This window comes from Protomyctophum bolini (assembly GCF_963924005.1).
Source record: "Protomyctophum bolini genome assembly, chromosome: 7".
NCBI classification, from domain to species: domain Eukaryota; kingdom Metazoa; phylum Chordata; class Actinopteri; order Myctophiformes; family Myctophidae; genus Protomyctophum; species Protomyctophum bolini.
In genome coordinates, this window is record NC_137868.1 from 49,691,360 (window position 1) to 49,708,014 (window position 16,655).

General features: G+C 42.3%; 1 protein-coding gene across 1 annotated transcript in view; it reads left to right on the forward strand.

Moving 5' to 3' along the window:
- Nucleotides 1–16,655, forward strand: part of polr3c (polymerase (RNA) III (DNA directed) polypeptide C) — a 33,188-nt gene continuing 16,533 nt past the window's right edge. The window contains exons 1-8 of the mRNA XM_080769097.1: nucleotides 1–88; nucleotides 5,959–6,113; nucleotides 6,288–6,558; nucleotides 10,502–10,827; nucleotides 11,749–11,853; nucleotides 12,692–12,865; nucleotides 13,870–13,921; nucleotides 15,500–15,560. Of these exons, the coding sequence (XP_080625223.1) occupies nucleotides 5,967–6,113; nucleotides 6,288–6,558; nucleotides 10,502–10,827; nucleotides 11,749–11,853; nucleotides 12,692–12,865; nucleotides 13,870–13,921; nucleotides 15,500–15,560 (1,136 nt within the window). The 5' untranslated portion in view covers nucleotides 1–88; nucleotides 5,959–5,966. The remainder of the gene's footprint in view (nucleotides 89–5,958; nucleotides 6,114–6,287; nucleotides 6,559–10,501; nucleotides 10,828–11,748; nucleotides 11,854–12,691; nucleotides 12,866–13,869; nucleotides 13,922–15,499; nucleotides 15,561–16,655) is intronic.

Below are 16,655 nucleotides of genomic sequence, written 5' to 3' on the forward strand. Positions count from 1 at the left end.
GATGATGATGGTGATGGTGATGATGATGAGCGGATGAGATGCACGTGCACGTTAAACGCTCATTAATTACATATACCACGTAAAAAAGGTAGGTTATTGTTGTATTACCTAACAGGCTGGTTTCATTCTGTCTGGTCTGGTTACTGACTGGTTCGTTATTGGTTAACTGTCAGTTATCTAACTGTCTGACATGTGCATGTTGCACAAGTCTGCTCAGTCAACTGTCTTAACAGTTATATTATAGTTTATAACATAAGCATCTGCTTACTTATCTGTCTGGTTATGTCTATTGAACTGTCTGTTTAATTGGCTAGTTAGTTAATGAACACTCAACCAGTCTGTCTGGTCAGTGCAGTACTATAGTTACATGTCTTCTTAGTATGTGGATTACTGATCTGACCTGTTCAGGCACTGTCTGTTGAGTTATTCACAGTTGGGGTGACCAGATCCAAACTGCTCATTTGAGGGACAGAAGTATCGCTTGTGTGGGACAAGTGGGATGGGGGGACGGGGTTGAGTTGCTATTAAATGCCTTGATGTCATATTCGACCATAGGCCTATTGGCTATCATTTATAAACTCCTTTGGTGTCTCACATTTTGTTTTAAAATCATGCTTTATTTTTATTTGTATGCTATTTTAACAGGCTTAAAAACACATCTTGCAGGAAGAGACAATGAGAGAGCTTTACAACAGAAGGCCAACTATTAGGGCATTTGAACACTGATGCAATATTGCCTGTCAGTCACAATGTGGGACAAGGTCTCAATTTGTGGGACGCCTGAAAAGTCTTGGAAATGAGGGACTGTCCCACGCAAAGAGGGACATCTGGTCACCCTATCACAGTCACTTGGACTGACACCAAATTCTACAAAATGTCTAACTAAATCATGAAAGTTTTCTGAAAATAAATAAATACCTGTGTTTCTATGTCAGTGGTTCTCAAAGTCAAGGACCCCAAAAATGAATTTGTCCGCCGACCCCCATCTGAAAATATGTTGTTCCGGGGACCCCCCCCCCCCCAGAGGCAAAGATTTGAGTTAGAAACGTTCGCTCTGAAATAATATATTATATTCAAAGATTTGCGCAACATTTCCATGATAAAAAAAGCACTATATGAGCTTGTAGATCTGCCGTGGCTCAGCGGTCCAGGCACCTCGGCTGCGGTAATCCAGTCTGGCAGTGTGCCGCGGGTTCGACTCCTGATCCCGACGGCCTTTACTGCATGTCATCCCCCCATCTCTCTCCCCATTTCCTGTCAGCCTACTGTCTGTCCCTCCATAAAATAATTAAAGGCAAAAGCCACAAAAAATAATAAATTAAAAGTTAAAACACATGTTTAGCTCAGCATGATTTAAAAATCACACCTGTGTGAACTGAGTGGTGCAACTCCCCTCTCCCCCCTCTCTCTCTCTCTCTCTCTCTCTCTCTCATTAGCAGGCAACAGTACAGCACTATCTCTTTCTGGCACAACAGTGCCCCTACTGGTACTACTCGTGCTCATTAACACATAGTTACATAGGTGAACACATAGGCGGACACGGACATTGCTCATTGCTGTTCCTTGGACTGGTTGCACCACTCAAAAACTGTAGGCATAGCCAACATGGCATATGCATCTGTCCAACTGTCTCCATACAAATGTTCTTTATATACATGCTAAAACTAACTAACAACTAGACAAATTAACTGCAGCCATGGTCCATGTAGCTGACTGGCTGTGGAACTCATGCTTGCATCTGAATACAAAATCACTTTACAAACAGACATTAAAAACACTGGATCAAAAGCCCAACCGTTACCACCATTGCCATATAGTTCAAAAGTACAACTTATTTAATTTTGACGGCTTTAACCACTTTGCAGATGCCTGCCTCATTTGTAAGATCTTAAATGGACTTGCACCTCCACCACTGAAACAGTTCATAGATCGAAGGGACAGTGGTGACAGAACAACAAGGGCAACTACCAGAGGGGACTCACTGTGAAGTGCCAATCAGACGTAGTGTGTTTGGTAAAACAGTCTTCTCTGTTAGAGCCTCCCATCACTGGAACTGTCTCCCTACAGAATTAAGAGAGACCTCCAACTATCTGACCTTCGAATTCAACCTGAAAAGGTGGCTAAACAAACAACTCAAATCTGTAATCATGAGTACACTTTGTCCTTCTTTTTATCATTCATTTTTTAAGAGCCTGCCCAGGGACTACAGATGGAATTTAGCTTAGGCTAACTCTGGCCCATTTACATTGATGTGAAAACTGACGTGTTGATTAATGAGCTTTGTCCCTGTCAAATAAATAAAAATAATAATTGTAGGCTATATGGTGATCGCATGATCATCGATGGGAGTAGCTATGTGCCTCGTTCATGTGCCCAAAAGAACAGTGGCTGGCACACACACACACACGCGCGCTCGCGCAGTCCCCGACGACACATCCGTTACCCTCACTTTACGTCAAAAGTCCTAACTATTACTCGAAGTATATTTTTTAACACCATAGCTTCCACTGTGTATTTTATCAATTGAACACATTGATAAAATGCCCTGCTTCGTTTCCTTGCTGCGCTTGACACAGCCAGTGTGAACTTGAAGGCAAACCGCAGCAAATTAAATATGCAAGAATCGCCCATTCGCATCGAGTCTACCGAAGTATTAGGTGAGAATGTGACCTTAGGTACTCTACTGCGCCTTCTACCGATATTGCCCAGAGAAATGCCTCATAGAGAATATGAAAATCCCTTTCTGGCCAAAAGGTACCGTTTATACGTGAGGTGGGGGGTTCAGAGTGCTTCCACTAAGGAAAGTAGGCTTTCTAATGACACAACCTGCCTTTGTATTGGTGAGTAGCAAAAACGTTATTTTTATTTACGCTAAAGACGAGAGGCTGGTCTGCATTCATGCGAGCGGTGGAAGTCGACAGTAACATAGCTCTAAATGCAACGCATTAGAGCTATGGACCAGAGCTACCTCAGATCAAGACTCTTGTAGATGTATTTTATCAACGTTGACATTTCGTAGATGTATCGTATTGTATATCATAGATATTCAAATGTAACAAATACATCTTGCGAGACTCTCTAATACTACAGTACAATGCATACAAATAATTGTGTTGCAGATTAAACTCTGTCATCAATTTCATAGATGGCTCCGTTGAATATCATTAGTGTTGTGTAAATCATTGTTGGAACCACAGGGGGTCCTAGACAGGGGTTCCAGGGGGCCCCTGGCTAAATGATTGATGGTTTATGTTCACCATGTACTATAGGGCTGTCACGATTTGTCATACAATAATTGCAATTCAATTAACGATTGAATTGTGTTTGACGTCGCAGTGTGACATGTTGTAAGCTTGTAGATGGCCTATTTTTGGTTATCAAGTCTTCCAGAAAACCCTAATGATCTCAGATATTTCAATTATCATAACCGCAAATTCCGCAATCACTAATGCCTCAATCTGCAATTTCTTCAACTGGTTAGATCATGTATGGCTAGTGGCTACTATGGGTGTAACGATACATTTTAACAGCGATACGATACATATCACGATACATGGTTGACGATACGATACATGAACGATATTGCTTCATTATGGCGATACGATACGATATTCAATGATTTGAAATCGCTACACCAACTATTTAAAATGCATTGACATTATTTTAAACTAAGTAATTAAACCCCTCTTTTTTTTTTCTTCTAAAATGCACCACGAACAAAAATGTAGTATTGATACAATTGATTATTTGCATAGCAAAACGATTCGATACCGATTATTTGTATTGCAAAACGATACGATACATAGTCAATGTTGCTGTTTTCATTTTGATATACTTCGATTATTGAGATTAAAATCGATTTTTCGATGCAGTTACTACATCGTTACACCCCTAATGGCTACTAACCAAAACATCATAGTTTTACATATTGTGTTAAGTGCGTAGGACACAACAAAGCATTATGTTATACTTTAGCTATTGAAAAATAGCAGATCTACAAGCTCAGCTACGAGCTTGTAGGTCTGCTATTTTTTGAAAAATTAGGAAAATGTGGCACAAATCTTTGAATATGGGTCAGTGACGTGACACCCCAAAAAAAGTGTTTTTTAAAAACCTTTAAATAACAGGAATATAAATGATTTACTTTTGTTCTACTCACTCTCATCTTTATGGAAACATATTTTGTTTTTAGATATTTTATTGGAATCAGAGTTTATTCAGCATGTTGTTGTACTTGTGCCTAAAATCGTCATATGGTGTGACATGACAATAATTGTTTATAAAATGAAAATGGAGTACACCTTTCTTAAGTTGCTCACTTTATCAAAGTCCTTTATCATAACTAACCTGTAATCCACTATAGTTTTGTGAAAATTTATTAAATCTGTATATTATTTCCGTAATCAACACTCAATGTGAGGCCCATGTTATCGGTCTTTCAATATATTTTGTATTTATTGTGACAAAACTTTCTCTAAAATTACACAAATATTTGTGACTCTTCCTTAGACTATTTGCTATGTAATCCATGAACATTAATGGTTTCATCATTAATAAAGATATGATTTTTTTCACTATTTGGAACGTCACACCAAATTATTTAGTGTCACACCGTATGATCATATCTTCATTTTTCAAAGCAAACTGTGTTTTAACCTACTTATTAGTGAGTACTGAACTTTACAGATTGATTTAACAATTACTCAGGAAAAACAGCAACAGGAAAATTGCTTTAACATTGAATAACATGGCAATGACTGAATAAAACGAAATTAAACACAATTTATTGTGGATAGTTGCAGATTTTAGGTGAAAATGTTTAAAACAAATGTTTAAATGGACAAAAGAAGCATGGGACTTTGTTATTTATTGTTATATCTGTAGGAAAATACAGTTTGTACCATATGGTGTGACAAAAAACTCATATGGCGTGACAGGAAAACAGTCACACCATTATGATAAAGTGTCACACCATATTACGTTTTCTGCACTTAACATAACATTGAGGCTACTAGCTACACGTTAGCATGCTAACAACATGCTAGCTATAACAAAGCAACATAGATTTACATGTAATTATGACCAAAAAATCTAATACTTTTAGCTTTTTTAATGAAAAAGGTGTCACACCCACAGACACTTGGAAGAGTCGCATTGGTCAGCGTTCCAACAAGATCGTATTTCATGAAAAGGTTAAAATGATAATTCACCACAGACACCTGTCATGCTACTGTAATGCAAGTGCTGAACAGCCTTACTGAAGAAGTACCTCTCTATCCCAATGGGTGTCCAAACAATTGCCTGTTGAAATGTCCCAAAATGGTGTCACACAATATGATTTTGGTTTGGGGGACAAAATCTTTTTGATCAGAAATGACTGAAAACATTATGCTTGGACTTTGAAAAGATTAGGCTCACAAATAGACATCTATATTATATTTATGGAATTTTTAAAATAATTTTAGCATTTTTTTCCTTAGTTTTATTTAAGTTCCTACTTTGAGAAACAAGGCCGGGACAGTCGCACCATATGATTTTTGCTGTGTTTGGTTGAAAATTCTGAAGAAATGAGGAATGAAATGTTTTAATCTTGAGTATGTTCACATGGAGCATAATGTCCTGCACAATATTCAGAAGGTTTTTGACAAATATATGTTTTATTTATACATGAGTGACACTGAGGACAGCCAGGGACACCATGTCACGTCACCCACCCACATATATATTATTACAGAGTGAACATTTTAACTCAAATCTTTGCTTCTGGGGGGGGGGGGGGTGGGTCCCTCGAACAACATTTTCAGATAGCGGTCGGCGGCCAATTACATATAATTCTGGGGCTCCTTGACATGAAAATGTTTGAGAACCACTGACATTTAGGATTGAAAGGAATCGTCCTCGGGTCTAAATGTGTTAATCCATATCCGTTTGCACCTCCTCCTGTCCTGTGTGCGCCAGGAGAGCAGATGACGCTACAGGAGGCGCGGCTGTGTGGCCTGCTCCTGCAGGAGCACTTTGGGGAGGTGGTGGAGAAGGTGGGAACTCACCTCCTGCGGAGCGGAGCGCAGAACCTCCGCACCATCGTGCACGAGACCGGGACCCCCCTGGACCTGGTACACACTACACACGCACAGTACACATGTGTGTACACACATACTACTGTCTTTACAATACTTTCATACCCACTTTGAGAAGCCCTGCTCTATAACAACACACAGCATAGGTTTCCGGGTCTAAATAAAGCCTGCGTGTGTGTGTCTGTGTCTTGTGTACGTGCGGGTATACAGGTGAAGAAGTCCCTGTGCGTGCTGATGCAGCACGGCGCGTGCGGGTTCAGCGCGGGGCGCCGCGGGGGCCCCGGGGGGCCCGTGCAGGAGTACCAGGCGTCGGGGGAGCGCGTGCTGCGCGTCCTGCGCTACCCGCGCTACATCTACACGGCCAAGACGCTCTACGGAGACACCGGGGAGCTGGTGGTGGAGGAGCTGCTGCAGCGAGGCCACATGACCATGAGCGCCACCGTCAAGGCTGTGGCCGACCGGCTGACGCTCAACATGGAGGGTGAGGGGGAGAGGGGGGGGGAGGGGAGAGACAGAGAGAGACTAAGAGGGAGAGACTGAGAGAGTGTGAGAGAGAGAGAGGCCCCTTTTCCTCCGGTTCAGTTCTTTTTGGTTCTCAGTCCATGAGCCAGAGCTCCAAAATAATTAAATTAATTATGAATAGAGTGGGGGAAAAAAACATACCTATATTAGATTGTTATCACCAGGAAACTTCCCCAGTTGACTTGAAGACATTGATTTATTCATATGTATTACAAATTTTACATTTTTGAACATGCAAATGAGGCATTATGTAGGCAAACATGCGAAATAATGGGAAATGTGAAAAAGCTACTACACTGTGGAAGGGTTATCGTAAATCAATTTACTGAACTGAACCGGTTCCCATTGGGAACCAACCGGTGGAAAGGGGGTCTGAGAGAGAGAGAGGGCCCCGTGTGGTGGAAAAAGCACTCTCATTTCTTACTTGACCCAATTAGACCTGAGGACGATTCTACAAATGTCTTCTACATCCGACAGTTTTCTGAAAAAAACTATGTTTCTATGTCAGTGGTGCGCAACCTTTTTCATTTCAAGGACCTCCAGGATTTTCTGTACGTTATATTCAAAGTGTTATATTGGAAAAAATAGCAGACCTACAAGCATGTAGCGCAGCACTACGAGCTTGTAGATCTGTTATTTCTTTCCCAATAGCTAAAGTATAACATAATGCTTTAAAACTCCAAAAGGGGTTTCCCCGTCCTGAATGGGTTAAGACCTGGAACACATCTGTGTCGCCGTAGCATTTTCACCACATTAACCATTATTTCATACTTTTAGCTATTGAAACGTATCAGATATACAAGCTCCATAGCATGCTATATACACGAGCTTGTAGATCTGGTATTTTTGAGAAATCGTGTGAATGTGGCGCAAATCTTTTAATATATATACTGTGTGTGTATATATATATATATATATATATATATATATATATATATATATATATATATATATATATATATATAATTCTTTCACGGCGAACATTTTTAACTGAAACCTTTGCTCAAAAAACATATTTTGAGATGGGGGTTGGCGGCCAATTACATACTGACATAAATTAATGCCCCTACTTGCGTTGTGCAACGTTGTGTCGTGCAAAAATGTCACACTTTTTGAAGGGAAAATAGTACTGTAATTTCCGGACTATAAGCCGCGACTTTTTACTCATTATTTGAACCCTGCGGCTTATACAACGGTGCGGCTAATCTATTGATTTTTACAGCTAATGCAGAGCCTGCATCTAAGGCTCTGAGCTAACGTAACGGCCACTAGGGGGCCTTCTAAATCTATCTATGGCCGGTCCACGTCCATCACCTTTAAGCTACGGGCTTTATATATGGTAATTAAACATTAAAACACCTCCAACCTACGTACTAATCCATTCATCCTGGCTGATTGTTTTCATATCATATACAAGCCTACTGTATCACCACCACTCTTGTGGGCTGCAGTGGCAGCATTCAAGACACAGTCCCTCCTCACTCTGCCCAATATTATCCACGGTTTGGTGACAGTCACACTACAGTAGCTCTTGCCGCCCATGATGTCATGTTTCTTTTTCTTATCCATCTTTCTTTATGCTTAACAAAGGTGCAGGCGTGCAGCATTATTAAAAACAAACAGCGCCTATGTCGCGATCATAGAGTTATAATGGTCGCAACGGAGTGAAGTGATCACTGTAGCCTGCTAGCTAGCAAGCCTAGCATGTAATATTAAATAACCTAGCCATTATAAAGACCAAAGGAACTGTGGTTGTAACTTGTTGTGAACATTTAGGCTTGTATGAATTGAATGAATAACATCCCATCGTGTTTCAACCAGCACTGGCCTCTCCTCCGTGCCTGTATAACTCAACCAGCGCTGGCCTCTCCTCCGTGCCTGTATGGGGTGCATACTTAGTTTCGACTTGTCATTGGTTAGACATGGGTTAAGGTTAGGTTTAGGTGTGCTGCCCTGTGGGAGGTTAGGGTTAGGGTGAAGGTTTGAGATAGGTTGTAGTTGTAGGACTAATCACTGGTCTAACCCAATGACTATAGTCTAAACTAAGTACTGTCTAAACTAAGTACTGCACCCGCCTGTATAACTCCATCCCAAAGTAACGTAACATGCTAATGCTATGCTGCTCCGTAGAAACGTATTGCACAACGAAAATAGCAGATCTACAAGCTCACAAGGCGTCCATCCGTGAGGCAGTGTAGACTTGTCACTTTGACAACAGCTGTGGTGAATTTTGGCCAATCAGAACGGCAGCTGCAAATCCAGCCTGCATGCATTTCGCTGGCTGTGCTCGGCTGTGTTAACCCTTCACTCCATGTTCGTTTCAGAACACGGTGTTTTAAACTTTTAATGCTTGATTGTATGGAAAAAAAATAATGATATTTTACCGCCGAATAATCGACTATTAATCGATTTGTATGGTATTCATGTCGACTATCAAAAATCCCGTTTGGTTAATGCCCTAGCCTAGCGGCTTATAGTCCGGTGCGGCTTGTATACGTACATATTTGGGATTTCCCCTAAATTTGGCTGGTGTTTATTGTAACAAGAGCTTGTAACTAAATAATAATTACATTGGATGCATTGGAACGAGGGATGTGCCGATGAGACATTTTGGCCGATATCGATACCCGATATAATATGTTATGGCCGATAACCGATATTACCGATGTCGATATGATCTCATTCTGTAAATTATAATAATTATCTCCATTCTGAAAAATACACGTAACAGCGTATCTGCACTGCAGGCTTAGCCAAGTCTGATTTAACTTAAATGCCTTTTATATTTAATATTGTGAGCTTGTAGATCTGTTCAAGTTTCTGTTACTTTGGGCTTGTTTATCTGTAAAGACAGACCGATTAATCGAACCGATCGGTCTGATTGATTAATCGGGACGGACTAAAGTCGTCCGATACCGATGTGTTTGCCAATTAACCCATTCTGGGCGGGAACCCATTTTGGTGTTTTAAGCATTACGTTACACTTTAGCTATTGGAAAATAGCAGACCTACAAGCTCGTAGCGCGGCACTTAACTTGTAGGTCTGCGGCCAATTTCATATAATTTCTGGGATCCTTGACATGGAATAGTTTGAGAACTACTGACATGGAAACTGTCAGCATTTAGAAGGCATTTGTGGTGGAATAACGTGTTTCTTCCACGCGCTATACGTCCAACCAGGGAAACTCCCCCCTGTCAGGTGTAAAGGAGCAACTTGGGACACTCGGGCATGAAGGAAGCATGAGTTCAAGTCTGAGCCCAGGATCACATTAGATTCATTGACACAGGGGTGAAAAATGGGTTACAAAATCGTGGGATATATTTATAATAAAAAAAATAAGGCATTTGTAGAATCGTCGTCGGGTCTAAATGGGTCAATCTGCCATCACTAATTTGGAACCCCCGAAATCTTATTAGCCACAGGGATCCTTTTAAAGGACCACTTTTCAACCTATCTTCATTATAATAGGTCCTCACTAATGATCATGATAAAATGGCACAATTTTTTTCTACTCGGTCTGTGTCTCATAGGAAGGAGGGCTGTGGGCAGTTTAGAAACCGTCCTCCAGTGACATCATCATTAGTCAGATTCTTTCTTTTAAACAACATTTTTTTACAAAAATGTTCAGATTTTCATTATCGTGAGAACAATGGCTTCCATTTTCGCATTGCAACTATTCAGGACTAGAAAGCCTGCAGTTTCTATTAGCTTGTATTCCCCATCGTACATGTCACTGGAGGACGGTTTCTGAACTGCCCACAGCCTTCCTATGAGACTAGAAGGGTAGAAAATAATTTGCGCCATTTGTTCATGATTATTAGTGACGAGCTATTATATGAAGATGGGTTGAAAAGTGGTGAAGTGGTCCTTTTTTAACGTCGTCCTATATTTTCTCTTCCAGAGGGGAAGAGCATGGAGTACGGCGAGGTGACCGAGGCCTTCTCCAAGCTGGTGGAGACTCACTTCCTGCAGCGCTGTCCTCCCGTGTCGGAGAAGACGCCAGCGACCCCATCATCATCCAACCAGTCCTCGGGCGCAGCCCCGGCCGGGCCCGGGGGTCCCGTGGCGGCTCCGGCCAGCACCGCCCCGCCCACCCCCGAGAGCTTCCCCGACTGCTACAAGGTGCCTCCCGTCAGGCTTGTCGGCCGCGGGAAGAGGAGACGCTCCAGCGACGACGGAGGAGACGGAGAGCAGAGGAACGGGAAGAAGGCCAGGGTGGAGACAGAGGTACGTATAGGGTGGAGAGGTGTTTCCTGACCCGGAGGGGTCCAGGGTGGAGACGGAGGTATAGGGTGGAGAGGTGTTTCCAGGGTGGAGACGGAGGTAGGGTGGAGAGGTGTTTCCAGGGTGGAGACAGAGATTGGGTGGAGACCAGAGATAGGGTGGAGAGGTGTTTCCAGGGTGGAGACTGGAGGTAGGGTGGAGAGGTGTTTCCAGGGTGGAGACCAGAGATAGGGTGGAGAGGTGTTTAAAGGGTGGAGACTAGAGGTAGGGTGGAGAGGTGTTTCCAGGGTGGAGACAGAGATAGGGTGGAGAGGTGTTTCCAGGGTGGAGACTAGAGGTAGGGTGGAGATGTGTTTCCAGGGTGGAGACCAGAGGTTGGGTGGAGAGGCGTTTCCAGGCTGGAGAGGTGTTTCCAGGGTGGAGACAGAGATAGGGTGGAGAGGTGTTTCCAGGGTGGAGACAGAGATAGGGTGGAGAGGTGTTTCCAGTGTGGAGACCAGAGGTAGGGTGGAGAGGTGTTTCCAGGGTGGAGACTAGAGGTAGGGTGGAGAGGTGTTTCCAGGGTGGAGACTAGAGGTAGGGTGAGGTGGAGCGCTGTTTCCTGACTCGGAGGGGTCACGGGCATGTTGCCCAAAATCATAATAATCATGCTTTCATCCACTATCTGCATGTGGGTTCTCTACGGAACCCAACTTCTCATACAGAAAACATTAATGACAAAACAACAACAAAAAACATATAAAAGTCCTATAACACAGATTATATTTGTTTTGAACAATAATCTTGTCAAGGGGAACATAGATTTTATTAAACCTTCTGTGTGAGAACTAGAAATTGAAAAAAAGTTGTAATCGATTGAACAATAGCTAGTGTGTGTGTGTGTGTGTGTGTGTGTGTGTGTGTGCGTGTGCGTGTGCGTCTCAGGCCCATGGAGATGAGGGAATCTACTGGCAGGTGAACTTCGAGCGATTCCACCTGCACTTCAGAGATCAGGCTATCATCAACGCTGTGGCCAGCAAGCTGGACCAGGTGACACACAAACACAGACACACACGCACATAGACTATTTTCGGTGCACGACACCAGCAAGTTACTACATGTAAATCGGGTATAATCCCTAAATCTAACTTTTTAAATGTCTAGTCCTAATCCTAACACCACCCTGAAACCTTTTCTAATAATTGGAAACATCTAAAAAATATATTTTGTGATTTTAAAACAACAATTGTCCTTGAGAGGACCAGGATTATTGTCCTCACAATGTCTTCTTAAAAGAACACACACACACACACACTCACACACAATTGTGTCATGCGTTACGTTCAGACCAGCAGTGACATCATTGTGTCGTGCGTTACGTTCAGACCAGCAGTGACATCGTTGTGTCATGCGTTACGTTCAGAGTTCAGACCAGCAGTGACATCGTTGTGTCGTGCGTTAACGTTCAGACCAGCAGTGACATCATTGTGTTGTGCGTTACGTTCAGACCAGCAGTGACATCGTTGTGTCATGCGTTACGTTCAGACCAGCAGTGACATCGTTGTGTCGTGCGTTAACGTTCAGACCAGCAGTGACATCGTTGTGTCGTGCGTTACGTTCAGACCAGCAGTGACATCGTTGTGTCGTGCGTTATGTTCAGACCAGCAGTGACATCGTTGTGTCATGCGTTACGTTCAGACCAGCAGTGACATCGTTGTGTCGTGCGTTACGTTCAGACCAGCAGTGACATCGTTGTGTCATGCGTTACGTTCAGACCAGCAGTGACATCGTTGTGTCGTGCGTTACGTTCAGACCAGCAGTGACATCGTTGTGTCGTGCGTTACGTTCAGACCAGCAGTGACATCGTTGTGTCGTGCGTTATGTTCAGACCAGCAGTGAGATCGTCAGGACCATGCTGAGAATGAGCGAGGTCACCACGCCGCCCGCCGCCGTCTGCACGCAGGCCCTCTCGGCCAACGAGATCTTCCGCTCGCTGCCGCCAAACTACAGCATCAGCAGAGCCATCCTGGACCAGTACCTCACCCTGCTGGTGGACGACCCGGTATGTAAAACTACAATAAAACTACAATAAAACTACAGTACCTCACCCTGCTGGTGGACTACCCGGTATGTAAAACTCCAGTACCTCACCCGGCTGGTGGACGACCCTGTACGTAAAAATTAGGGGTGCACGATTATGAAATTATATGACCGATATCCTTATCTACGATGATTTGCAGGGTCATATCTGCCGATACCGATTTCTGCCTGATTCCGATATTATACAGAGGACTACAATGGGAACAAGCCTAGGCCCTATTGCCCATTTGCAGACCGTGGCCATGTTTCCATCAGAGTTTGGAAGCACTCGTTTTCAGTAAAGCAACGTCCTGCTGCCTCTTGCATTATGTGCTAATTCAAAACAGGTGGTACGCAGGGCAGCTGAGTGATATCTAACGAGGACGCAAAGTAGCTCATAACATGTACAGTACACAGTGGATTTTTATGAAACAAACACTTTGAGGATAGAAAGAGAATAATTCAAGCTTTCTGTACAGCTGCAATGTTGGTGAGTTTGACGTTGTGTAATACAATCCGATAGGACTTTTCTGTTTGGATGAATGGGCTGCCAATGGAAGTTGCACCTATAGGTAGCACCTTGCCATTAACTTATATGGTAAGATGGCCGCAGTCTGCATATGGGCTATTGGCCCAAAGCCTGTTAATAAAATATTAAATCAATCAATAAATAGCCTATATACTCTTTTCCAAGTGTCTGTTTTCACAACTGAATGGTGTGGCTGTTGTTCTACACAAGAGGTACTAGACAATTTTGAACATTGTTCTGGTGAAAATAATAAATAATCTGTATTATTTTGAGACTTTTTATGGCCGATATGGCCTATTCCGATTATGCTACCGACTAATCATGCATCCCTTAGTAAAACTACATCAGTATCGGTATCGGTATGAGTATTACACAATGCATCAGTACCAGTACCATAGTAATACTGCATCAGTGAGTATTATACAATACATCAGTACCATTGTGTTGTGTTTGAACAGATGGAGTTCGTGGGGAAGTCAGGAGATAGTGGAGGAGGAATGTACGTCGTCAGTATCCTTCATGTCTGTCTGACACACACACACACACACACACACACACACACACACACTCACTCACTCACTCACTCACTCAGTCAGTCAGTCAGTCAGTCAGTCAGTCATGCTACATGGTAAAGTTTGTAAACCATAGACTAAGCACAGACATTGAGTCAACATACTTTCACACTACCCAAACCGTTGGAGTCAATGTGATATGTTTTTATATGTTTATATGTACTGTATGTCAACAACTCAGACCCCATATACAGTATACAGTAGTACTACTTTGTTGCAGAGTCTATTCGCAGAAAATAGATTATATACACGCTCTTAATTCATTTTTTTAGATTTGTTTTTGGCTTTTTTTTAATAGTATCAAAATGGTAAATGGTTCATTTACATAGCGCCTTTATCCAAGGCGCTTTACAGAGATTGTGCATTATACATTCACCCATTCACACATTTTAATCACACACACACACACACACACACATTCGCACACACATTCACACGCCGATGGCGGCGGAAACCATGCAAGGCTTTAGGGGTTCAGTGTACCGCTGGCACGCCCAGACCATCTACAACAGGGATGTCAAACTCAAATACACAGTGGGCTAAAATAAAAAAAAATTGTACAAGTCGATGGCCGGACTGTGTTTCAACACATGGGCACCACGGTCATGAGGACGTCCCAGGCAAACAGCAAAGAAGAAAATGCATTAATATTAAGCTCAGTTTCCTGTTCTATGATCCTCACCAAGCACTGCTTTAATAGTAAAATGACCTAAATCAAATCAGTTGCATTCATTTCTTATCAGTCTTCTTAGGTAATATTATTTCATTACAGCCACACTGTCTCCACACAGAAGACAGACAGAGGTTTGCCGACTTGAAAACCTCCGTTTTCAGAGTCCACCTTTCATTTAGTCATTTTTGGGGAGAGGGGTAGCTGAAAGTTGACCAGAAGCGATATACTTTCACTGCTGATCAATAGTGAAGAGTAGACACATGCTTGCGCTTGCGCATTTATTTCTTCTTCTTCGCCTCTTTGTCTTGATTGTTTAAACATGCCATCACGGGCCGCTATGCTCGATGGCAGGCTTGATAAGCCTAAAGCGTATTGATAACGGGTGCTCAATCAGTGATGTAAATAGGTTTTCAAGGTAATGAGTCCCGGGATGCAGGGATGGTCTTTTAGATGAGTCACGTTAAGAGTCATAGTTTTGCCTTTTTTTTTTATTTTTTACAAATTGCAGCTTTTTACTCCCATTTCATTTTATATGGTTATAATGTGGTTATATTCATGTAGATAACAGAAGAAGAAATTATTATTATAACAAGCGAAATAAACTAGAATAAAAAACAGTACAGTAGTGCATCCTGTGGATGCAGAGGTCGTTGTTTTATTGCGTCCCTTAACTATATACTGTGTTTTGGGATGCGAAATGCACCCTATTTTAATCTCTGCTCAATGAGCTTGTTATCGGATTTGTTCGGGTATCTGTTATCAAGCTCCATCCCTAATAATTTGTTAAATTATGATGCTGTTGTAAAACACTGTATGCGTGTTCCTTCACGGCCCGTCGATCAGACCTGCACAGAGCACTGTCCAACCTGGCCAGAGCAACACTGGAGTCAGTCGTACAGGAGAGGTGAGTGAGTGAGTTTAGGCCTGACGTAAAAAAAAAAAAAGTCTTCTAAATCACAAAAATTTTCTGCAATACCTATGTTTCTATCAGTGAGTGGTGCTCAATATTTAATGTCAAAGGAACCCAAAAAGTATTATGTATTTGGCCAAACCAACCCCCATCTGAAAATATGTTGTTCCAGGGACCCAACCCCAGAAGCAAAGATTTGACTTGAAAAGTGTCGACTCTGTAACAATATTCAAAGATTTGAGGCACATTTTCACGATTTTTCCGAGAAAATGTCAGAGAGGTGGACGAGGAGCAGAAATGAAGCGCTTAGTATATCCATCAGATCAAAACCACGGAGAGCGCCCTGGATCAGCAGATATGAAGGAAGAGCGAAGTGTACGGTGGCTTTAAAGGCTCACTCAAAAATTGAAAAAGGAAAAAAAATCGGATTATTGATCTTCTCTCGCCTGATATCATTGAGGAGGCGCTAGGACGTGTACACACTCGGTCATTGCAAGTTGCAACCCCTCGGTTCGATTCCCTATGGCGTTTCCACACGTCCTACGGACTGAAATGAGTTAAAACATCAAAAAGGGGGTTCATCCCGTCCTGAATGGGTGAATCACTTGCACTTTAACCCATGTTTGGGGGGAACCCATTTTGGTATTAGCATCATGTCGTGCTTTAGCTATTTAAAAATAGCAGATCTACAAGCTCATAGCGCGCCACCGAGTGGCGCGCTACGAGCTTGTAGGTCTGCTATTTTTGAAAAATCGAAGAGCGACTGACATAGAAGACATTTTTAGAATCTGATCTCAGGTCAGAATGAAAACTGTCAGGATGGAGAAGACATTAATTTAGAATCTGATCTCGGGTCAGAATAGGTTAAATCAGGGGTCAGCAACGTTTTTCACATGAAGTGCCATGCTTCGGTGTGCCATATCAACATTACATTTTATTATGACACCACATCGATACACAAATATTTCCAACAGATTTTGATTCCCATATTCACGACAACCTTATTTGTTCTTCTTTTTGAAATATTGTCTTAACATTAGGCCACTTTAGGCCTACTGATGAGTAGACTTAATAGAGGAATAAGTACCC